Raw genomic sequence first — 24,831 nt, 5'->3', positions numbered from 1 at the left:
GTAGATTTGGATAGAGATATTCAGTTTTGCAGATGATGCAAAGTTGGGACAATCCATGAAGAGTAGAGAAGATGTGGCCTTACAAGAAGACTTGAATAAATTGAGTGATTGGGTAAGAGAATGGGGGATATGAGTTCAATATTGCAAAGTGTAAGTTTTTAAAATTTGAGAAACAAAGGTGGGATGCAGAATTTATGCTTGGTGAGGATATATTGTCAGAGGTGGAGGAAATAAGAGATCTGGGGGTGATAGTGGATAAGGATCTGAAATTTAGGGGATACATTACCAAAATTGTGAAGACAACACAAAGGCTTCTGGGAATGATGCAGAGGACACTGACTTGTAGAAGTAGGGAGATTCTTGTTCCATTGTATAAGGCTTTGATTAGGTCACATGGATTATTATGCCCAGATTTGGTCACCTGGTTTTCAGAAGGACGAAGAAATGTTGGAAAGGGTCCAGAGACAACTGACTAAGGTAGTTTCTAACCTCTGGAATGCCGAGTATGAGGAAAGATTGAGAAGATGCAATTTGCAGAGTCTGGTGGATAGGAGGAAGAGGGGAGATATGATAGAGACCTACAGGTTAGTAAGGGGTTGTTATAGGATCAGTGTTGGAGAGGTTCTGCAGAAAACAGTGGGAGATCAGGAGAGAACCAGAGGTCATCCCTGGAAACTGTATAAGTAGGGTGTGAGTAGGGGATTGAGAAGCAGGTTTTTTTCATGCAGAGTTGTGAATGATTGGAATGCCTTGCCTGAGAGTGTGGTGTCTGCAGAGAATTTGAGTGTGTTTAAAGCATGGAATGATGAGCTGTGTGTATGATAAAAGGACCTCTCAGATGAGTCTTTGACTCCATGGGGTCTTGGGTAGTAATAATAATAATAATAATCCCAAACCTGCCTTATAATTCCATATAAATTCCTTTATTCATGATATTTCTGTATGTCAGTTCATCCTCTCAGTTAAGAACACGTGGTCACTGTTTCATTGAAGGCTAGGATGACATCTCAGTTACAATTAGTTAAGATCTTCCATAATGACCACTTGCTTTGCAGTTTCCAGACCGATATGTCTAAATATTTTATGCTCATCACCAATTGTGTTTTTTTATCCTGCAGCAACATTCTACTAAATATTGGTGCCATTCCTTCCAAATTCTTTACTTTGCAAAGACATAATTACCACTTATCACAACATTCCTTCCCCTCCTTTAACTCATACTATCCTGCTGAAATATATTAACCTTCCTATTTCTAATCCTGTCAGGACATCTTCTATTAAGTACATTTCACTGATTTCAGTCATCTTTAGACAGGATGAGACTATCAATGCTGCCAATTCATTTTCCTTATTCCTGATACTCCTGACATTTGTCTGGAGAAACATCAGTGCATGAGTCCTATACCCATTATTATTCAGTTTGACTCTACTTGGCTTTGTAGTATACCATATATCTTCCCATCTTCCAAACATTTGTATCTTCAAAAGGCTAATCTTGCTACTGTCCATCTTGGAAACTCTAGTTTCCCTATCCTGACATTCACTTGCTCAGAGAACAGCAGTCCCTTGAAATGCTCACATTACATGTTCAAATGTAGCTGTGTTCTGTCATCAAAATACACTCCAAGCAGCATCCATATATTTTAGACCTTCCTTTCAACATATTCTTGCTATCATTTCATTCATTATTGCTGCACTTCTCCTCAATTCTGCATTATCTTGTCTAGACAGTGTATACTATCTTCTCTCTCTGATGCTTTTTCTACTGTACGATCTCTAACATCGGCCTTCAAATCTCTTGCCAGCCAATTCACACCACCCTGATACCATTCATACCAACCATGACTGTCACTTCATCCACATTCTCTCTTCACTTTGTAACACTTTATTGTCACTCCATTCAAGCATTCCTCTTGAAAATAATGAAAAATATCATTAATGGCATCTTGAAGACCCAGCATTTAATTAGTAATTACCAATATGGATATTGCCACTCCTGCTCCACAGCAGATTTCCAAGCTAACCTTACCCAGCTTTGGATTCAAGCCATGGAAACTTTGGGGAAAACTTATGATTACCCTTGATATTTCCAAGACAACTGATCGAGTCAGGCATTGCAGCCTTCTTACCAAGCTATCATCTTATGGTCTTCCTCCTATCCTTTGTGAATAGATTTCTAACTTCCTCTCTACATTCTGTGCATGTAGTCATGGATGGTTTCCTCTCATCAGATTTTTTCATAAAGCTGAAGTACCCCTACACCCTTCCTACTATACAATAATAACTTTCTTTCACTGACATCCACTCCTGCTCATAGTTTTTGCTGGTGACAGAACACTCCATTTTAATTCTTTATTCACAAATCCTTGTAGTGTTCAAATGACTCAAGCTTGAAGGTCTTCTACTCCTTAAAAACTGATCTCCTTGCTGCCATTCTCAAATGGGATGAAGAGAAAGGAGTGCACTTTGTCAATGTGTTGATTGAATTTGAGGTACGAATGGAACTGTATAAGAGTGGTGGACTGCATCTCAATGGTTTTGGAGTGAGTCTGGAAAGACTGCTGCTGAAAGGAAGTGTAATGATTGATGCAAACAAGGTATTAGTGGAAATCAGAGATGATGTACATGAGCAGGAGAGTGGATCAGATGAGACTGATAAGACTGTGAATGGAGATGAGAACGTGAGAAAAGGAATGCAAGTCGGATAGGGAAACAAGGTGGGCCAGGAAATTCAGGGACAGAATGTAAGGCAAGTAGATTCTGAAAACAGTAATGACTGCATGCATGTAGATGGTCAACATAAGAATGAAATAGCCTAGAATACATGAAGGGGGGGTAGGGATTGAGTCTGGAGGATTATATTGGATAGAAGGTGAGCAGACAGAAGTAGGTGTGGAGAAGTCACAGATGAGGAGGCAGCATGGTAGGAATAGTTATAGACCAAGAAATGAATTGTTATGCTTATTTACAAATGCCAGGAGTATCACACAAGAGAGATGAAATTGTTACATTGATTAAGTTTATTTGCTCAAAATGATTGGAATAAGTGAAACATGGTTGGATCACAATGATATCATGATGGGAATAGAAATGGAGGGATGTGATGTTTTCATGAAGATAGGAAAGGTGAGAAGGAAGGAGAGTGCTGCTGATGATACCAGGAATGTATGTCCACACAAGGTTGAGATAAGGGGAAAAAGTGGCAATGGTTTTGAAGCAGTATGGTGTGAAGTGGAGATTGATAGAGTGAGATATTTGGTTGGGATATTTGTATATTGCTACAAATCAGGAAGCATGTAGGGTGGATACAAAGAAATATATAGGCAACTTGGCTAAGTGAGCAAGTGATGACGATTGATCATTATGGATAATGTCAGTTATGGTACTATTGATTGGAATGAAGAGATAGCATCGGAGAATAAGAAGAATAAATATCTTGAGTTGTTAAGGGAAAACAATCTTAGGCAGTATGTAATGGAAGGCCCACAGTGGTTAAGAGTCTTATTTCTGGTTTTATCATCAGAGGATGTGATTGTAAATGGAGTGTCTAATCTTCCCCCAGTTGGTGAGAGTGACTATAACGTCATCACTTGGGTTACAACCAGTCATATGAGAACATCTATAGAAAAGAAAGATGAGGTGGTTTTGAAAGAACATCTTTCAAAACCACCTCATCATGCTCTTAAAAAACCAGGAGTCTACAAAATCCATTGCTCTTGCGGGATTTGCTACGTAGGACAGACAAGAAGATCTGGAGAAATACACATGGCTGAACACCAAAAAGACATACAATACAAAAGAGAACAAAAAATGGGTGTTGCTTTCCATACCACTTCCACTGGACACGATGTACTCTGGCAAAAAACAACAATGTCATACATAGAAAACAACAGTTATATAAGAAAATTTAAAGAAGCTTCTAATATGCTAAAAAACCCAACCCAATGCAATAAAAATCAAGGTTTAATTCTCCATCAAGTGTGGTCAGCTCTAATAAAAAATCTACCTCAATCTGAGCTCGGACTGTATGAACGAGAAGAACAAGAACACGTGACATCGTCCAGTATTGTTCACCGTCAATAACGTTTTATATCTGCATTCTGTTATTTGAGTTTATGAATAGCCAGATGGTTATGATTTGTATTTATTAATTCTCTGGAGATCAGGAGACAACTAGCAGTTATAGTATAGGAAAAAGACAGATACTGCTTGGGCATTGATAAAGAGCTGTTTATTGGCAGCAATGTCTGAATGTATTCCAGGGTGAAAAGGCTAAATTAGGTAGGATTAAAATGGATGAATGCAGAGATTAAGCATGAAATCTAGAAGAAAAAGACACTAGAGGCAATGCATGTTGGTAATAATCAGTTGCATAATCAAAAGAGCAGGCTAGAAGACTAAGAAAAATCCTAGTGAGCTCTTTCAATATGTGGCATATAGAAAGGACAATGACTGTGGGAGGGTGATGCTAGTTAATGACACTGGCAGATTAATAACCGGTACAGAGAGTATAGATGAAGTATTCAGTCATCAGTTTATCAATATATTTTATCCTCATAAAGGCAACATCAGAAGAAGCTGGAGTGTAGAGGGTATAGTTGAGAAGGGACTTATGATAAATGAGCAGGAAATAAATGAGGAATGAAGTAAACTTGATATTAATACAGCAGTAGGGTTTGACAATATATCACACTGTGTCTTAGGGAATGTGCTAGGAATTAATGGCACCTTTGGCACACCTGTTTAACATGTCTAGCAAACAGGGTGAGTCCCATAGGAATAGATGGTGGGAAAAATTGTTGTACTACTTCACAAAGGATATGGAGGGGGGCGGGGTATACATCTGAAGCTACAAATTATAAGCCAGTCTATGTGTTTGGGTATTGTTTTTAAGGTGTTAGAGAAGCTGGTGAAGACTAGGATTTAGAAATAATTGCTAATAGGAATGGTCTTTATGATGATCAACATGAGTTTGTTAGGGGGGGGGAGGTCATGTTTTAGCAATCTGCTTACATATTACAAGGTAACAAATTTACTCAATGAAAGGGATGCATGTACAATGATGTATATGGAATTTTTAAAGGCCATTGATAGACTTCCATGACACACTATTAGTTAAATTGAAACAGATGGGATTAGATAACAGACAGTTGAGTTGGATAGCTGATTGGCTGTGAGACAGGTATCAGCAGGTTGTGTATGGAGGAATGGTATCCCAGAAGAGGATGGTCATTAATGGAGTGCCACTGGGATCTATTTTGGGATCATTATTGTTTAATTTGTACACTAATGACATTGGGATTGGATTTAATGGATATTTGCTTTATTTGCTGATGATACAAAGTTGAGAAGAACCATGAGAAGTAAAGCAGATGTTGTGGCCTTGCAGGAGGATCTGAATAAACTATGTGAGTGGGCAAATAATTGAAGCTATCAGTTTAATGTTGCAAAGTGCAAGATCATGAAATTTGGTAGGCAAGATATTAATTAATGCAGAGTATATAATTAATGGAGAAATTTTGAGGGTAATGGAAGAAATGAGAGATCTGGGAGTGATGATGCAGAGAAACTTGAAGTTTAGGGATCATTGCTAAAATCGTAAGAACATCACAATAGCTTGTGGCAATAATGAGGAGGACATTGACATGCAAAACAAAAGGTTATGGTTCCTTTGTATAAGGCTTTGATCAGGCCACATATGGACTATTGTACACAGATTTGGTCGCCTGGTTTACAGAGGATGAGGATATATTAGAGAGGGGTCCAGAGAAAGTTTACTAAATTAGTGTCTATGGAATGTCAGATGTGAGGAGAGATTGAAGGAATGCAACTTACATAGTCTTGTGAATAGAAGAAGAGGAGGGGATATAATTGAGACATATAAGTTGGCGAGGGATTGTTACCAGATTAAGATGGAGGAGATTTTTCATGGAATAGAGGTGGGCAAATGGAGAACCAGAGGCCATCCCTGGAAGCTGTATAAGGGGGGGGGTGAGCAGAGGAGTGAGAAGCAGGTACTTTTACAGAGAATGATTAGTGAGTGGAATGCATTGCATGAAAGTGTGGTGAGTACAGAAACTGGGAATGGGTTTAAGGCACAGTTTGATAATCATTTTTATGAGAAAATATGGACATCCCACGATAAGTTCTTTGATCCCATGGATGCCATTATCAGATAATAGTGGTAATAATAATAATAACAATAATAATTAATAAAATTTTATTATTAACATCTCTTTTTTTTTTTAAAACAACCAAATTGTGAAATATAAAACTATCATAACTGAGATTAATAAATTTCTTTTAGATCCAAAATGTGAAGCTTCTACTGATCTTTTTGTTATTTTGGATGTGCGTAGTAACCTTGGCAGTAGTGAAGACATTTTTGGTAACCAGAAATATTTAGTCGGGTATGTGTTTTACTTGATCATTTTGAATATATATATATGTGTGTGTGTATATACACTAGACCCCCCCCCCTACTTTTATGACCTAATTCCTGAAAAAACATCGTTACACAAGCCATTGTAAATTAATTCTTAATTTCCTATATGCTCAATGTTATTAATTGAAGTTCCTGAACTATATAATTCCACACCATAATGATATGTAAATAATGAAATAATAAATAAACACATTTATTTAATTATTCAAAAAGTGAAAATGTTACAGGATTTACTGTTTACAGTTCTTAAAATAAAAATCTACATTAATTAGTTTTCTTTTGAAAGAAACGAAAAACAGGAAGGGCCCTTTTTTCCTTTTCTCAGTAAATTTTTCCTGACCATGGTTAATGCCTTCAACTTCCATTTTTTTAAAAATTGGGTAATCAGTTTCCAAATTTTTCTAACTAGAAATCAACTTTTCAATGCCTCTGTAATGTATAAGTTGAGATAGGATAAGGTTTTCAGTATCATCTTCTTCAGTAGTTCCTTAGTCTGCCATTTCAATAGTTTTTTTACTTATGGATCAATAATCTTTCCTTTTTATGCAAGCTTGACAATTCATTTACATCTCCAGTAGATATCTAGAGCAAACCGATTTGCTATTCCAATCACATTCCCTTTTCCAAAGTAGATTCAAGCTTTCAAAGTCTTCAATTAATTGTGAGGAGAATTTCAAAATCCATTCAAATTGGATTTGACAAGTTCATTCTATGCATCTGTAATGGTTTTATATCATTCGAGTGCTGAATTGAAATAAGATTCAAACCATGGAGAGACATTGGCAGACTTGGAAGAAAACATTGATTGAGTCAGCCAGAGAGGCATCTAGTCAAGTCATATGCAGGGAAAGAAAAATCAGAACTCCTATGGTAAACTCTCAGGAAGCTAAAGAAGCAGTCATAAAAAAAAATAATAATAAAATAAAATAAATAAAAAAAAGAAGAAGCCAAAAAGTGGTCACAAAAAAAAAAAATTATTATTTTTATTATTGTCTGACCTCCATGGGGTCAGAGACTCATCATGGAAGGTACACACTATTACACACAATGCTCATCCAACCGTATCTTAAACTGATTCAATGTGTCTACATTGAACAATTGTTGTTCAATTTGTATGTTAAGTACCTTCACCACAACCCCAAATATATAGATTGGCCAATAATTTGAAGCTACAGTCTTATCACCACCTTTATGCCATGAACAATTTTACTCTCCTTTTGCTCCCGTGGAACCTGTGCTGTTGTAAGACTCATATTAAACAGGCATGCCAATGCTACTGCCAATTCCCTTAAGATGCATGGTGATATGTCATCAAATCCTATCACCATATTGACATCAAGGTTATTTATTTCCTCAGACACCTCCTGCTCACTCATAATTAAGCCATCCTCTCCTATGTTCTCTACACTTGAGTTTTTTCATGATTTCACCCTGATAAGGATGAAACATCCGTATATAAATTTTTCACTGAATACTTCAGTGATGCTTTCTGCTGCAGTTACTATTCTACCTTTTTAATCCATTAACATCATCTTATCATAATAACTTTTCCTTCTATTTGGCACATCTGAAAAACTCTCTAGGGTTTTTCTTTGACTGATTTGCCTAATTTCTGCTCATACTGTAGTTTTGCTGTTCTTATCAACTGAGTTATCTTCCTGACTGCTCTTTATACTCCTCATGCAATCGATTGCTACCATTATACATCTTGTACTGCCTCCAAAGTACCTTCTTCCAGATTTCATGCTTAAACTCCTCATTCATTACATTATTCATTCTTTTGGCCTTCAGAATACATTCACACATTGATGCTGTTATGTATTTCTTTGTCACTTCCTAAGCAGCATTTATTTCCTTACCTCTCAACTCCTCATTCTATGCTATAGCTCCAAGCTGTCTCTTAAGTTTGTCATAATCACCAGCCTTATAATTCCACATATATCCTTTTCCTCAGAAAAGTCTGCATATGAGTAGCCACAACCTGGGTGATCACTTCATGATCACTCTCACCAACTGGAGGAAAGTGTGAAACCCACTCATAATTATATCCTCTGATGTAATGATCAGATCTAAAACTCTCGATCCTCGTGTGAGCTCCTTTATGTGCTGCCCGAGACAGTTATCTCTCAAGAACTCGAGAAATTCATTTTCCTTATTCTGAAATACTATCACTTGATTCCAATCTCTACTGTCATAATTAAAATCACCCATAATAATTACCCTTCCTGTGTTTGCTAATCCAAGTTGTTTATACATTTCTTCATCACTATCCTCTACATTTCTGGGTATATAGCAACATCCAATTAAATGTGTATTCCTGTCAACCTTTACATTACACCACACTATATCATAACCATTACCACTATTTTTCTCTTTCATGTCTGCCTTATGTCGACATAATTCCCCTGCTGTCATCAGCAGCACTCTCCCTTCTTTCTTGTCCTTTCTATCCTTGTGAAAAATACTGTATCCTTCTATTTCTATTCCCGCTAGAATATCATCTTCATTCAACCATGTTTCACTTATTCCAATGATTTTAGGGGAAATAAACTCAATCAGTGAAACCATTTCATCTCCCTTATTTCTGATACTTCTGGCATTTGTAAACAAACATAGTAATTCATTTTTAGGTCTATAACCATTCCTATCCAAGCCGCTTGTTGGCTGTGATTTCTCCACCACACCTACCCAATCATCTCTATTACCACTCACCACATATATTATGCTCAGTTTTAACTTCCCCACCCACATCACAATATACTCCATCTTTATACACATTCACTGCCACTTTCAGCATTAACTTTCTCTATGCCATATCTCTCTGTCCACCCAGGCTTCCCCGTTTCCCTGTTCCTCTTGCATTCCTTTTCTCGCTTCATCTTTCTCCGCTTCATCCACTCCATCTTCAGCAGATCTTCACCCACTTTCACTTCATTCAGCAACACGTTTTCCAGTCTCCGCACACCAAATCCATTCAGATGCAAACCATCCATCTTGTATAAGTCCTTTTGCTCATCAAACTCACTCCACACGTCCACAAACTCCACACCACTCCTCCTGCATAACCTGCGCATAAGATCATTTGCAATTATGGCCCTCCTTCTCAACTCTTCTCTGTCTCACTCTTTTCTTTTGCTACCTCTAGTAACTCCTTCAGGTCCTCTCTCATAGTAAATTTATCACCTTTTAAATTATTTGTTCCTGCCACTACTATCATTTCTTACACCCCTCTGCTTTTGCGCTCTAATAGCCTCATTTACATCCTTAATTTTCGCACTCAATATTGCAGGAATAATAGCTTATATGGGAAATTAGCTGAATAGTACGTAGGCTGTTCAGTAAGTTATAAGACTATATTTATACAGAAAACAGATTACCTTTAATTGTCATCATTTATATGGTCTTTTTCGAAGTAACTACTGTGAGACGCAATGCATTTGTCCCAACGTTGCGTCCACTTCTTAAACACATGTGAAAGTCCTTTTTTTGAGAGTTCTTTCAAACCGCCTCCACAGCTTTTACACATACTTTGTTGCTTTCGAAATGGCGGCCTATTATTCTATTATTCTTGAGCTGAGGAAACAGCCAGAAATCGCAAGGTGCGAGATCAGGACTGTATGGAGGGTGTGGTAGGATATCTATTGTTCTTCTGCAAAACGTCCACTACACAACCAGCAATATGTGGCCTTGCATTATTGTGGTGCAATAAGAAGCAATTCTTCAGCAATTGACGCTTCCTTTTGACATGCTGTACCATTGTCCATAAAACATCCGCATAGTATGAGCCATTTACAGTATTCCCGGGTTCTACAGTGTGTTGGTAAACAATGCCTTCGTAGTCAAAAAACATTATGGTCATAACTTTTCCAGCCGATTTTACAGTTTTTGCTTTCTTCGGGGTAGGCGAAGATGGATGCTTCCATTCACTGCTTTGTTGTTTCATTGTAGGGTCATAGTGATACAACCAAGCTTCATCGGCTGTAATGATGCGTTTTAAGAAGTTGTCGCCTTCTTGTTCCAGTCTTTCTTTCCATTCTGTGCACACATCCACTCGATGCTGCATTTGCTCTGGTGTCAAGAGTTTGGCAATCCATCGGGCACAAACACGTTTCAGTCCCAAATGTTCAGCCATGATTGAGTGAACACTTCCCACAGAAATATTCAGGACAGCATGCAGCTGGCGTACTGTAATTCTGCGATCCTCCTTGATGATAATCGCTGCTGTGTTGATCATTGTCTCTGTGATGGACGTTGAAGGTCTTCCCTCACGTTCAGGATCTTCCACATTTTGCCTTCCTTCCTTAAAAGTTTTATGCCAGCAAAAAACACTTACCCTCAACATTGCTTCATAGTGGAAAGCTTCGCGTATCATGTTAAAAGTGTCCGATGCCGATTTTTGCAAATGCACACAAAATTTAATCGCATAACGCTGTTCCAAGGACGCTTCCATTTCGGCGGCTTGTAGGCGCGCCGAAACAAGCTTGTGTTTGGTCACATGACACTCTGGCACATCAGCCCGTATACGCCATCTAGCAATTTCTTTTGTTAATACAGAAGCAACATTTCTTTATTCCACAGAAATTAATATTGTGATGAGTGGTTTCGCGACAGTAAAATTAGTCTTATTACTTATTGAACAGCCCTCGTATATTACAAAACCTTAATGTGAATACATCTATGGGATTGGATGGTATACTAGCTCGGGTCTTATGTGAAGTGGCTAAAGAATTGTCAGTTCCCTTGACCATATTGTTTAATTTGAGTCTTGGGTCTGGGTTAGTCCCGAGGGGGTGGAAAGAGGGAAAATTAGTTCCACTGCATAAAGGAGGTTCCAAGACTGCTCTTGACAATTACCGACTGATCAGCATATCAACAGTCGTTGTCAAGGTTTTGGAGAAAGTAGTCAAGAGAAAAATACAGGAATGGATAGATGAAAATGGGATACTGTATGGCAGACAGCATGGTTTTGTGAAGGGTAGATCATGCCTCACTAACTTGCTTACATTTTATAACACAGTGACCGCTGAACTGGATAAGGGTAATGGGTATACAGCTGGACCTTGCTAAGGCCTTTGACAGGATACCACATGGAATTCTAATCAGTAAACTGCAGCATATGGTAGATACACTAATCACTTGTGATTGTCTGTGGAAATGCTGGTGGTGGTGAGTGGTAGATGGCATTGGTGTAGTTGGTGGAGACAGAGAGCTGTAGAGTAGGTCCCTCCCCTTGATGAGTCTTTGGACTCCCTGGAGGTGTCACATAGTAATAATAATAATATTCACTCCCCATTTAAGAATTCTCATAATATGTGGGCAGTTGTCTTTGGTAAATTGTTTCACAAATAGATCTAACCCAGTTCTCAAATCCATAAGTTAAAATGTGAGCATGGTCTTTTATACTACTATTTTAATGTTTTGATTAATTCCTTTATTATTCCACATAAATTTATTCACATGACTTCTACTTCTAGATTTGCTAATTCTGTAGTCTATTTCTATATTTGTCATCTTCTCTAAAAATTGTGCAAAACAGCTGAAACATTATACCTATTCTATAGGTTCTCCATTCAGAATACACTTAAAGTTTTCCACTGGTTATTTTCATGTCTTTAGTCTTTTTATTGCTGATTTTCATGTCATATTTGTTAAAGTAGTTATTCAATTTAGTTAAGGAATTCTGTAAACTTGTACTAAATTTATTTAAGAGAATAGCATTATCTGCATAAAGTAAAGAGCTGAGATTAATACTCCAATTTTGATATCACATTTAATATCAATTTCGTTTCTATTGTGATCCATAAAGATAATGAAGGAACCCATCAGACCTTCAATTCTAACTGCTGGTTACAATTGAAATATCAACTATGTATTGCTCAATATAATGTATCATTTACACCAGTGCTTCCCAAACTTATGGATGTAAAGGCCCCTTTGTTAAAAATTAAAATATTTCACGTCCTCCCATTGAAAAAAAAATCATAATACAGACATATATTATTATAATATTTAATGTATTTATATTTAATACAATTTATATTCAAGATTTTGCGTTTGTAAGCTTTTTTGTGCTTCTTATCAATACCTTTGAAATAAAACCAGGCTAGCAAATTTTCATTTGTCAGCCTGATTTCGTTTGCCAGGGCCTGGCTGGCCAAGTGGTTAGCGTATCTGCCTTCCAGCCAAAAGGCTGCGGGTTCAAATCTCGCTGTGGGCATGGATGTTTGTGATTGTCTGAGGAAATACTAGTGGAGGTGGTGGTCGGTGGTAGATGGTGTTGGCATAGTTAGTGGATTGAGTGGTGGAAACAGAGTTGTACAGCAGGTGCCCTCCCTCGATGAGTCTTTGGACTCCCTGGAGGTGTCAAATAATAATAATAATAATAAAAACTTATATGAATAAGCATATATTTACTAATATTCATTAAGCAGCGAAATATGCAGGAAGCAACATTTGTGAACCAACACCAATGTGTGATTTTTTATCCATTAAATATAAAAAATAACAAAAAAAATAATAAATAATAAATAATAAAAATTAAATACGTTTCTTTTAAGATTAAGAAAAAGAACTACTTAGTCTTAAAACATTTTAAATTTGTTTTCATTATTTCATGGCCCCCACACAACAAAACTTATGGTCCCCAATCGGGCCGTGGCCCACAGTTTGGGAAGTGCTGATTTACACCATATAACTGCAATATTTTGAACAGCTTTTCTCTTTGCTTGCTGTATGCTTTTTTCAATATACAAAACTTAAATACTGATCCTTGCTATATTCCTATGATTTCTCAATGATTTGTCTTAAATAAAAGGCTGATCATGATGACCTTTATTTGGCCTGAACCTGGTTTGTTCTTCTCAAAGTATCTGTTCCACAATTTTTTGCAGCCTCTTCTCAAGTGTGCACAGCTATATCTTTCCTTGAACGCTCAGTAAGGAATTTCATTTGTAATTCAGTTACATTTCCCTTTTATAGATGAGTGCCATTAGCACTATTACAATAATTTGGAATTTGACTTTCTGGCCATGCCTTCTGAATTATTTAGTAAAGAACTGATGTAAAATTTTTATATCTTCTTATTTGAGCATTTCTGATCAAATAAGATCTATCCAGCTGCCTTCCCACACTTCAGATTTTTGATGGCTGCAAGTGTTGATTGATATTACTCCTCATGGCATTTGTCTTGAATATTTTCTGCACACTGTTTTGTCATTTCTTGTTTCATTTCACAACTTTCAATGTAATTACTCCAAACATCTAAGATATCTTTATCTCCAGGTTGCATGTTACTTTTATCTTCTCTGATTCCTTTTATAGTATTCTTTCTTCCATTTCTAATCTTCTCAATAGCTTCACAAATATTTTGTCACATGCTGACTTACTTTCTAAGAACTTTCAATATGATTTCACTGGAGAAACTTTTGCTAGATGGAAGCAATGTGTGATGTGTGCAAGAGATGAAGTGAAAAATCAGGAGATTAGTACAGAAGAGACAGAAGTGCTTTGCAGTGAAAACAGAAGCAGTGTGAGAGATTATTATTATTATTATTATTATTACGGACAACCCCAAGGAGTCCTTACTCATTGAGGGAGGCCCTAAACATCATGTCAAGAACAACTTAACATCCACACAGTATCTATCATACTTTGCCTTGAACTCATTCACAGTCATTGCACCGACAACACTCTGGCAACTTATTCCACTCATTCACCACTCTCCATGCAAAAAACCTAGTTCTAACACCTTTGCTAACCACACTCTTGCCCAGTTTCCATAGATAGCCCCTAGTTCTCCCCCCACCAGACCTGTTCTGAAAAATATCTTCTGAATTAATCTTATAGATATCCTTCAGTAATTTGAATGTCTCAATCATATCACCCCTCTTCCACCTATCAACCAATGTCTGCAATCCACAAATCTTCAACCTGTTCTCATAAGGTTCATTCCATAGACCTGCTATCATTTTGGTCACTCACTCTGGATCCTATCTACCTCTTCCCCATCAAGAAGAAACCCTGGTGGCCAGATCTGGGCACAGTAGTCAAGATGAGGTCTTATCAAGGCTCGATACAGAGGAACAATAACTTGATTGTCTGTACTCATCAAAGTATTCTTCAGTAACCAAGTGATTTGATGAGCTGATTTAGCCACTTTTGTAATATGCCTCCTACACTTCAACTCCCTATCCACCAACACCCCCAAATCCCTGGCTTCATCAGTCTCCTGGAGTACAGTTCTACCAATGTGGTATACTGCTGCTAACCCTTTCACCCAAAAATGCATACCTTGCACTTTGTCACATTAAATTGATATCCATTCTCCTTAGCCCAGTCCCCCAGTATATCCAAATCATCTTGCAAAATTTCGACATCATGTTCATTCACTATTGCTCTATCCAACTTTGCATCATCAGCAAACAAATGAATAGTTCCTCTCAGATCCTATCCGATATCATTAATGAACAAATTAAATAGTAGTGGTCCTAGAACAGAATGCTGTGGCACACCACTAGTCACAGGCAGTCTTTTAGACTCTACGCCTGAATAAACTACTCTCTGATAGCTCTCCGTCAACTACTCTCTGATATCTCTCCATCAACCACCGTCCTATCCATCCCCATATGCTGCAGTTTGCTGATTAGAATTCCATGTGGTAGTCTGTCAAAGGCCTTAGCCAGGTCCAGCAGTATAACTGTAAACCCATTACCCTTATCCAGCTCAGCCGTCACTGTGTTATAAAATGTGAGCAAGTTAGTGAGGCATGATCTACCCTTCACAAAGCCATGCTGTCCCCCATACAGTATCTCATTATCATCTATCCATTCCTGTATTCTTCTCTTGACTACTTTCTACAAAACCTTGACAATAACTGTTGATATGCTGATCGGTCGGTAATTGTCAAGAGCAGTCTTGGAACCTCCTTTATGCAGTGGAACTATTTTCCCCACTTTAAACTCCCTCGGGACTATCCCAGACTCGAGACTTAAATTAAACAAAATGGTCAACGGCACTGACAATTCTTTTGCCACTTCACATGAGACCCGAGTTGGTATACCATCCAAATCCACAGCTGTATTCACATTAAGGTTTTGTAATATACTATCCACCTCCATTTTATTCACCTCAATTCCTGTATAACCTGTTGGAGCTTTCATTCCTGCTTGTGTAGAGGCTTAAGTGCTGTGAGGACATTATGTTGGAGGTTTAATGGATTTTTTACAACACTCGAAAAGAATTAAATTAGAATTTAATACTTCCTATATTTCGTCCTAGTCACTAGGACTACGGGGATTACAAAAACAATTACTGTAACATGCACACAAAAACTTACAATACTAAGCCCAACCACGTGGGTGACACTAAAGTCCTATCTAGGTGGAGCGCCCTCTAAGGGTGGTAATAGGTGGCCTGGAATGTAAGGTGGGACCTCTGGTGATGAGTGTTTCCCAAATCTTCGGAGGCTTAATGCAACCGTATTTGTTAAGATTTGGTTGGTTTCTGAGAGCTGCTGCTGCTTCTAAGAAAAGTCTCTCTTTCTTGAATTTGCTGTGGTGGAGCATGGTGGTTTTCTTCCATGATACTCTGTGGGTGGTGTCCAAAACATGGTCAGCCAAGCCTGAATGGCCATAGTTGTGTTTAACGATGTATGACTTGTGTTCCTCCAGGCGGATGGATGCTGATCTGCCTGTCTGTCCAATTACCTTAATACCAGCGAATACAATCGTAAAATGAACATTATCCTCCGCGATCGCGCTACCTACATCCCGCTAGAACACGACCCCACAAAAACACAAGTTAAGAAATTAAAAATCTTATTAAAAAAGTAACCTCCTGGCCCCCTGACATCACGAAAAAACTTAAACCTTTCCACTCCCATCCCCCCCGAATATACGGTTTACCAAAAATCCACAAACCCAATTCCCCACTCAGACCTATAGTAGATGCCACCAATGCACCTTGTTACAGACTGTCTAAACAGCTGGCCAACTCTCTGTTCTCCCTCACCGGAAATTCAGCTTCCTATATAAAAAACTCGATCCACTTTAAAGCCCTCACAGAAAATTTAACCTTGAACAATACAGACATATTAGTAAGCTTTGATATCTCCTCTTTGTTTACCAATATTCCCTTAACTGACACTTTATCTCTCTTAGAAAACGTTTTCCCCTCTGACATCTTAGATCTCTTTTCCTTTGCCATCAACTCTGAGTATTTCTCTTGGAATAACAAAATCTACAAGCAGATAGAAGGAACCGCCATGGGTTCCCCCCTCTCACCTCCCCTTGCCAATTTCTGTATGGAAGATTTTGAAAAACGAGCCATAGACTCAGCCCCACTCAAACCTTCTATCTGGCTAAGATATGTAGATGATGTGTTCTCCATTTGGCCTCATAGCCCAGACACGTTAGACTCCTTCCTCGGTCATCTCAATAGCCTACATCCAAGAATCCAGTTTACTATGGAAAAGGAAAAGAACAATTGTTTACCCTTCCTAGACACCTTAGTCATGCGCCTACCTAATGATACACTTGCCTTCACTGTATACGGAAAACCCACACACACAGGCAGATACATTCACAAACTCTCCCACCACCACCACCCCTCACAACAATATGGCATCATTAAAACCCCTACCAAGAGAGCCCACAATCTTTGTTCCAGTGGAACCGCCCTCACTACTGAGCTTAACCACATACACAGAACTTTCCTCTCCAATGGCTACAGCGAACACAGTATCAAAAAAATAATCAATTCCTCCCCCATTCCCCGTCCCTCTCGTCAACAAGATTTTAAAAATGCCATCACCATACCCTACATCCGAGGCACTTCGGAAAAAATAGCCAAGATACTAAAAAAGTATAACCTACACACAGCATATAAGCCCTACTGCAAACTTGCTACCCTTATCTGTTCTACGAAAGATCAGCTCCCTCCTCTCTCTTTCTGCTTGGAGTTTACAAAGTACCCTGTTCCTGTAAGCTTGCATACTTTGGACAGACAGGCAGATCAGCATCCATCCACCTGGAGGAACACAAGTCGTACATCGTTAAACACAACTATGGCCATTCAGGCTTGGCTGACAATGTTTTGGACACCACCCACAGAGTATCATGGAAGGAAACCACCATGCTCCACCACAGCAAATTCAAGAAAGAGAGACTTTTCTTAGAAGCAGCAGCAGCTCTCAGAAACCAACCAAATCTTAACAAATACGGTTGCATTAAGCTTCCGAAGATTTGGGAAATACTCATCACCAGAGGTCCCACCTTACATTCCAGGCCACCTACTACCGCCCTTAGAGGGCGCTCCACCTAGATAGGACTTCAGTGTCACCCACGTGGTTGGGCTTAGTATTGTAAGTTTTTGTGTGCATGTTACAGTAATTGTTTTTGTAATCCCCGTAGATGTCCTAGTGACTAGGACGAAATATAGGAAGTATTAAATTGTAATTTAATTCTTTTTGAGTGTTGTAAAAAATCCATTAAACCTCCAACATAATTTCATTCCTGCAATATCACCACCTGAATGATATACTCTTGCAAAGTACTCGCTCAGTAATTCCACTATATCAACTAATTCAGTTACCTCCCTACCATCGGCATCCCTTAAAATCATTCTGCCATATACATTTTTTCTTTCACTTGCAGCATATCGAAAAAACTGTTTGGGATTCTCTTTAGGTTGCGTGGCTAATTTTCTTTCATAATCAGCTTTTGCTTTCCTTACCACACTCGTTACCTTTCTGGCCTGTGCTTTATACTATTCATGTGGCTGCAGGTCACCTTTCTCCTTAAATTCCCTGTACAGTTGTTTCTTTTTTTTTCAGCTCAAGCTTAATTCTGTTATTCATCCATTTAACCCCTACTTGATTTACTATCCAGACTCTAGGTATACCATCAGCCATTATCTCCTTCAAACACTCCTTTACCACTTCCCATGCACTATCAACTTCCAGCCCTTGCAGTTTACATGCCATGGCACTGAACCAAGCAATCTCCTGAGCTTGTCATACTCACCAGTCCGGTACTTCCACATGTACCCTTTCTCAATTGAAAATTCCACGCATTAGGCCACCTCCCAGGTCAAAACCTTTTGGTCACCCTCACCAATTGGTGGTAAAGTGGTCATATTCATTATAGTCAAATTCTCTGATGCAATTACTAGTGCATCTCTGATGCACTTACTGCAATTACTCTGATGCAATTACTGATGAATCATCATCATCATTCGCAAACAACTGTAGTCCCATGGCAAAATGGAACCCTACAGAAATCCACTATCATACCATATCTTAAATCGTCCACCATTTGCACTATCACTACCCTCTCAGACAACCTTTTATTCTCCTACCACTCTCCATACAAAAAATGTACTTCTAAACCTTAACAAATCTGTGTTGACCTGGATAAGTAATATTGCCTGTAATCTGCTAAATTCCGTTTGACAAGCTTTGGTGTTAATGCAACAGCTGTAATCTTCCCTCTCTGATATTGCTTGCTACCATATACAACTTTCTGATGTCTATCAGAAAGCCAGCTACTAATCCAGTCTACTAACCAGATGTAATAACCTATGTGTTGCAAATTAAAAACCAACTTGTCATATGGTACTTTGTCAAATGCCTTTGCAAAATTTAAAAAATGGCAGTGTATGCCTTAAACTCATCCATTGCTCTTGTTATACCATAGGAGGTAACCAGATTACTAAACAAGAGCATCCCTTAACAAATCTATGCTGACCTGGATAAATAATATTGTCCTGTAATCTGCCCAATTCTGGTTGACAGGCTTTGGTGTTGGACATTAATCATAACTTATTTTTACAGTTTTATGGTCTCCTTCTTCCTACCCCTCCCCAAACACAAGAACAAAAACACCACTATTCCTATTCCACATATCTGAGGAACATCTGAAAAGACAGTCAGAGTTCTAATAAAATAAAACATTAACATCACATTCAAACCACATGTCAATTAATAACTTTCATCTGCTCTCCTAAATACAAGTGGCATCCTCTAGCATATCCTGGAGTGAATAAAGCTCCCTTTGTGAATTAGCTTACTATGGACAGACAAGATCTGTTATGATCTGCCTGAGAGAACATAACAAATACATTCAGTACCATTATTATGGAAAGTCAGGACTGGCAGACCACACTCTGGAAACCTCTTCACACAAGATCAGATGGAAGAAAACTAATGTGTTAAATAGAAGTCATTACAGGTCAAAAAGATTATTTTTAGGGTCTGCAATAGCTATGAAGCATTCTCCTAACCATAATAAGTATGGCTGCATTAATTTACCAAAATTTTGGGAGACTGCCACCTAAGATCATCTCCTTCACAATTGTAATACTTCTTTTATAGAACATTAGCAAGCATTAAATTAGGAATTAGATCTTTTGTCCATTACAATTTGAATGATTTCACTCTGTTGCATGAAAATTGTAATATGTTGTTTGTTCTGAAGATGCTAGCTTGAAATCCAGCAAAATATAATCAATGAATAAACATCTTTTTATAATTTACTTTTATGTTATAATACTCTTAAAATAAGTTATGAATTCCTAATTCTGTATGAGTTTGTACCATTTTCTCCAAAATCTTAACAACAAAAGAAGAAATGCAAACAGGCCTAAAATTTGATGCCTTCATTCTACCACCACCACCACCACCACCTTTTTTAAGTAATATTATCTTACTCTCCTATGCTCCAGGAACTTGTCCTGTTGAAGACTTTCATTAAACAGTCAAGTTATTGGCATGGTCAGTTCCACATCTCATGGCAAAATATCATCTAGTCCCCCCGTTATACTGACATTTAATGTACTCAGTATTTGAAAAACATCCTCTTCGTTTACTTTTAACACTTCACCACTCCTTATATCTCTAGGAATAAAGCCTACTATACCAAGATAGAACACTCTAATACAATAATCATTAAATAGCTCAATTATGTCATCTTTATTGGTCACCTGAGTCCCATTTCCATCCAAATTCACTTTTCCCCCTGCTTGCCACATAATGAAAAATTGGAATTCTCCTTGGATTGCAGTTCTAGTCTCCTCTCAAATTCTAATTTTTCTCTTCTTACAATGTTAATTACTTTCCTAGCCTGAGCCTTATATTCCTCATGCAACTATTCTCCACAGCAGGCTTTGTTCCATAATCTCTTTAATACTTCAAGATTAAAGTTAAATTAAATTCCAGATTTATACTTGTATACTTAAACATTAATAATTTATTAATTAAACTGAATTTTTACATATGTATTACATAACTATATACATATAACATAACCCTTTCATATACAGTCACAAAAATGATAGAAATAAAGGATTTTCACACAGAAATATTTCGCCATAGTAATAGTATAGAAATTTCAGCAGCAAAACAATGCATGCAGAATCTACATTAGGGGGAAAAAAATCCATGTAAAACAAGTCTTTTTTCAGATAAAAATTCCTTTTCCCTTTATTTTATAGTCAGCTTAATAAGAAGTGTTCCTTCGAGATAGAAGTATCAGCAGAGAGCACTAAATCAGGTTTTCTTTGTACTACTGTCAAACAGCATACAGACTTTGATCAAGTTCGTCCTATCTCAATATAGAATTTCCAAGAAAAACAGTGATCCTAATATGTCAAGTAGCTTTGTTCAGCTCATAAATATTTCCGTTAAACGTTGTGAATTTTATAGAAAATTCTGATAATGATTCTTCCTACTATTAATGGTTATTCACATGAATCGACTATTCTTGGCATTTTGCCAAGAATAGTCTATTCATGCTGAAGGGGAGAAAGAAATGAAGGATGTATGAATTGGTCACCAACATGCAAAACCACGTGCTTTCTTGTCTGTCGCTATACTAGTAGTTTTTTTATTATTAATTTTTATGATGGATCCGTTCTGTTGTTAAACGTTTGAGTAGCTCTTGCAAAAGAATATTGAATAATGTGCTTACATTATTCAGTATTCGTCAAAAAAGAATCGTTAAAACACAATCTCCTTGTTCCCCTTTCTCAAGTCATAAAACATGCAAATGCAATTGCGGACATATCAGGGTCGACTGTTAAAAGAATTCATAGGGAATCAAAAGGTGAAGGTAAGCCAAAATTTAAATTGCTTAAAAAAAAGCACCCAAGAAAGAAAACCATCGAAACCGTAGCTTTGAATGATTTTGATGTAGACGTTATAAGAAGAACTATTCACGAATTTTACATGGTTGAGAAAAGAGTGCCAACTGTTCTGAAATTGATTCCTGTGCTTAAAGAAAAAATTAATTTTTTTTGGAAAAGAGAAACTTTAACGAAAATACTTCAAGAAATCGAATTTTGTTTCAAAAAGTCCCAGAATGAAAGGAAACTTATCATGGAGCGAAGTGACATTGTTTTATCTAGAACGCAGTATTTGAGGATCAGGGAGGAGAAAATACCAATTGTGTTTCTAGATGAAACTTGGATTGATAGTAATTTAACTTATGGAAAAGGTTGGCAGTCTAAAGAAGAATGTGGAGTGCTACAAACCGGAAATGCCTCGCAGCGCATAATAATTTTGTGTGCGGGTGGAGAAATGGATTTTTTACTGAATTCAAACTTACTATACAAAGCCAATTCAACTACTGGAGATTACTATGGGCAAATGAATTGTATGATCTTCGAAAAGTCAGCAGAAGAAAAACTGATTCCAAACCTTCCTAAAAATGCTGAAGTTATACTTGGTAATGCTTCATATCACTCTATTCGATTAAGCAAAGTTCCAAATTGGTCTAATAAGAAGCAAGTTCTTATGGATTGGCTCTCTGCAAATAACATTTCTCATTCCCCAGATATGCGAAAAATTGAATTGCTTAATTTGGTCAAAATAAACTCGCCCACAACTAAACTATTTAAATTCGACACAATGCTCAAAGAGCATAGATTTCTAGCTTTGAGGCTACCACCATATTATTGCAATATTAATGCTATTGAGTATGTTTGGGCAGAAGTGAAAAGTTTCATTTGCCATCGCAACATAACTGGGGATATTGACATGTCGAAACTTTTTAAGTTTTCAGAACAGGTGATTGAAAGTATCACAGTTCAAAACTGGGGAAAATATTGCTCTCATGTCACCTGATTGGAAAATATGTATTGGGACAGAGACGGAATTATCGAAGAATTATGCAAACCTTTGATGATCAGTTTAAGTGAAAGTGATGGCGATTCGGACACCGATTCAGATGACTCTGAAGATTAAAAGGATTTGACAGTGGTATTTTTTTTCCAACATTTTTTTTTTGCATGGATTTGTTAAAAGAGTCACAACAATTCATAAATAATTAATCGGTTTAGGACATTAAAGTGTCTCAGTTCTCTCAACTGTAAGTTTAGAATATCTAAGTTCATTTGAAAAAATTTCTGTTTTTCTGTATAATTATTTTTATTTTATAGAAAACTTTCTTAAAAATAAATTTCGTGAAATTTTTGTTTTATGCTATATGTTTTTTAATTTTGTTAATATTCTACGTGCATTTTTCCAACTGTTATACAAGCAAAATAGTTGCTCTTTAAAAACTACGATGTTCGTAAAAGAAAAACTAAATTTTCCAACCTGTAATAATAAACAAACCCATCCCAGAAGACAGATTGATTACCCTATTATCGGAATGGATTCTCCTTTTTGGGACATGCGCAGAAGTGTCGAAGGATCTCTAATCGGTGGGCGAACTATACCATAAGTATAGAGAATGAGAGAACAAGTCTGCAAGACAAACAGGGTAGCTCAGAGTAGACAGGCGAGAACAGCATGATTGAACACAGCAAAGGTTGATGCTCCAAGAAGATGTGAATGTGTGTGCAGACAAAACAGGAAGTGGGGGGGGATGACCTGAGATCAAGGGAAAACAGCTGGATTTGAAAAAGGAGAAAAAGAAATGGCTCCAGTTAAGTATGAAGAAGTCACATTAAATAAGTGGAATCAGTTGAACTTGCTATACATACAGGAATGAGCTGCTATGTTTGTATACAAATGCTAGAAGTGTAAACAAGGCAAATGAATGTGTTGCATTAATTGAGTCTGTTCACTCAAGAATTGTTGGAAAAAGTAAGACATGGTTGGTTGAGGATGACATCCTGACAGGAATAGAGATGGAAGGGTATGATGTGTTTTGTAAAGATAGAAAGTGGGGGGTGCTAATGATGACAGAAGGTAGAGATGCAAGAGGAAAATAGTGCCAATGGTTTTGAGGCAGTATGGTCTGGATAGATGTGAATAGAATGAAATGAAATACTTAGTCGGGTGTTGTTATAGACCTGGTGATGTGAATGGGACTGAGCATGAAGTGTATAATCAAATTAGCCAAGCAAATAAGAAAAGGGTGATCATTATGGGTGATTTTAATTATGGCAAAATAGATTGAGATGATGAAATAGCAACTGGAAGTAAAGAAAATGAGTTTCTCGAGTTTTTTAGTGACAACTGCTTCAGACACTATGTAACAGAGAGCACACGAGGATTGAGGGTCTTGGATTTTATCATATTATCAGAGGATGTAATTATAAATGAGGTCATATCACCCTTGAGTTGGTCAGAGTGACCATGAAGTGATTACCTGGGTGGTTGCCAGCAGTGTGAGGATCTCTCTGAGAAAAGGGTAGTATATGTGGAACTACAAGGCATATGATTATAACGAGCTTAGGAGACAGTTTACAGGTGTAGCATGGAATGTGGACAAAGTCACATGAACAAAGATCAGTGCAGCTTGGGGTATATTCAAGAACTATCTAGTAGAAGCAATGTCTAAATGTATTCCAAGGGTCAGAAGGTTAAATAAGATAAGTGAGAAATGAATAAATGAAGAGATTAAGCATGCAATACAGAGGAAAAAGGCATAATGGAGGCAGCATAAGAGGAGTGGTAGTGATCGGTATCATGAGGATTACAAAGAACAAGCAAGGAGAGTGACTTGGTTGGTAAGGGTAGCAAAAGTGAAGTACGAGCAGCAGTTAGCTAATGAAGCAAAAAGAATCCTAGGGAGTTCTTTCGATATGTAGCGAGCAAAAAAAAGAATGATTATGGAAAGAATTGGATTGCAAAATAGGATATGAAAATATGGGTTGCAAAATAGTATAAGAAAATATGGGATGCAAAATGGTATAAGAAAAACTGCTGCTGAGGATATAGTTGTGGTACTTAATGAGGAATTTATAAACATCTTTCATTCTTGTGAATGTAACGTCATGGAGAGTTTGAGAGCAGCTGATGAGGAGGAGAGACTGACTGCAAGTGAGCAAGAGGTATATGGGGAATTAAGCAAACTTGATGTTAATAAGGCTGTGGGATTTGATAATATATCACCACATATTTTGAAGGAATGTGCCAGGGAGTTGGCATCTGCCTTGACATA

General features: G+C 37.4%; 1 protein-coding gene across 1 annotated transcript in view; it reads left to right on the top strand.

The window, feature by feature from the left end:
* LOC150093385 (uncharacterized) overlaps positions 1-24,831 on the top strand; it is a 334,426-nt gene that overhangs the window by 131,186 nt on the left and 178,409 nt on the right. Inside the window, exon 9 of the mRNA XM_090414082.1 lies at positions 6,308-6,410. Within this exon, the coding sequence (XP_090270208.1) occupies positions 6,308-6,410 (103 nt within the window). The remainder of the gene's footprint in view (positions 1-6,307; positions 6,411-24,831) is intronic.

The sequence above is a fragment of the Typopeltis vanoorti genome, chromosome 24 (genome assembly GCF_054136105.1).
Source record: "Typopeltis vanoorti isolate ZY-2024b chromosome 24, IOZ_Tvanoo_1.0, whole genome shotgun sequence".
Taxonomy (NCBI): domain Eukaryota; kingdom Metazoa; phylum Arthropoda; class Arachnida; order Uropygi; family Thelyphonidae; genus Typopeltis; species Typopeltis vanoorti.
Note: the sequence above shows the minus strand (reverse complement) of the source record. Positions and strands in the feature narration are given on the sequence as shown.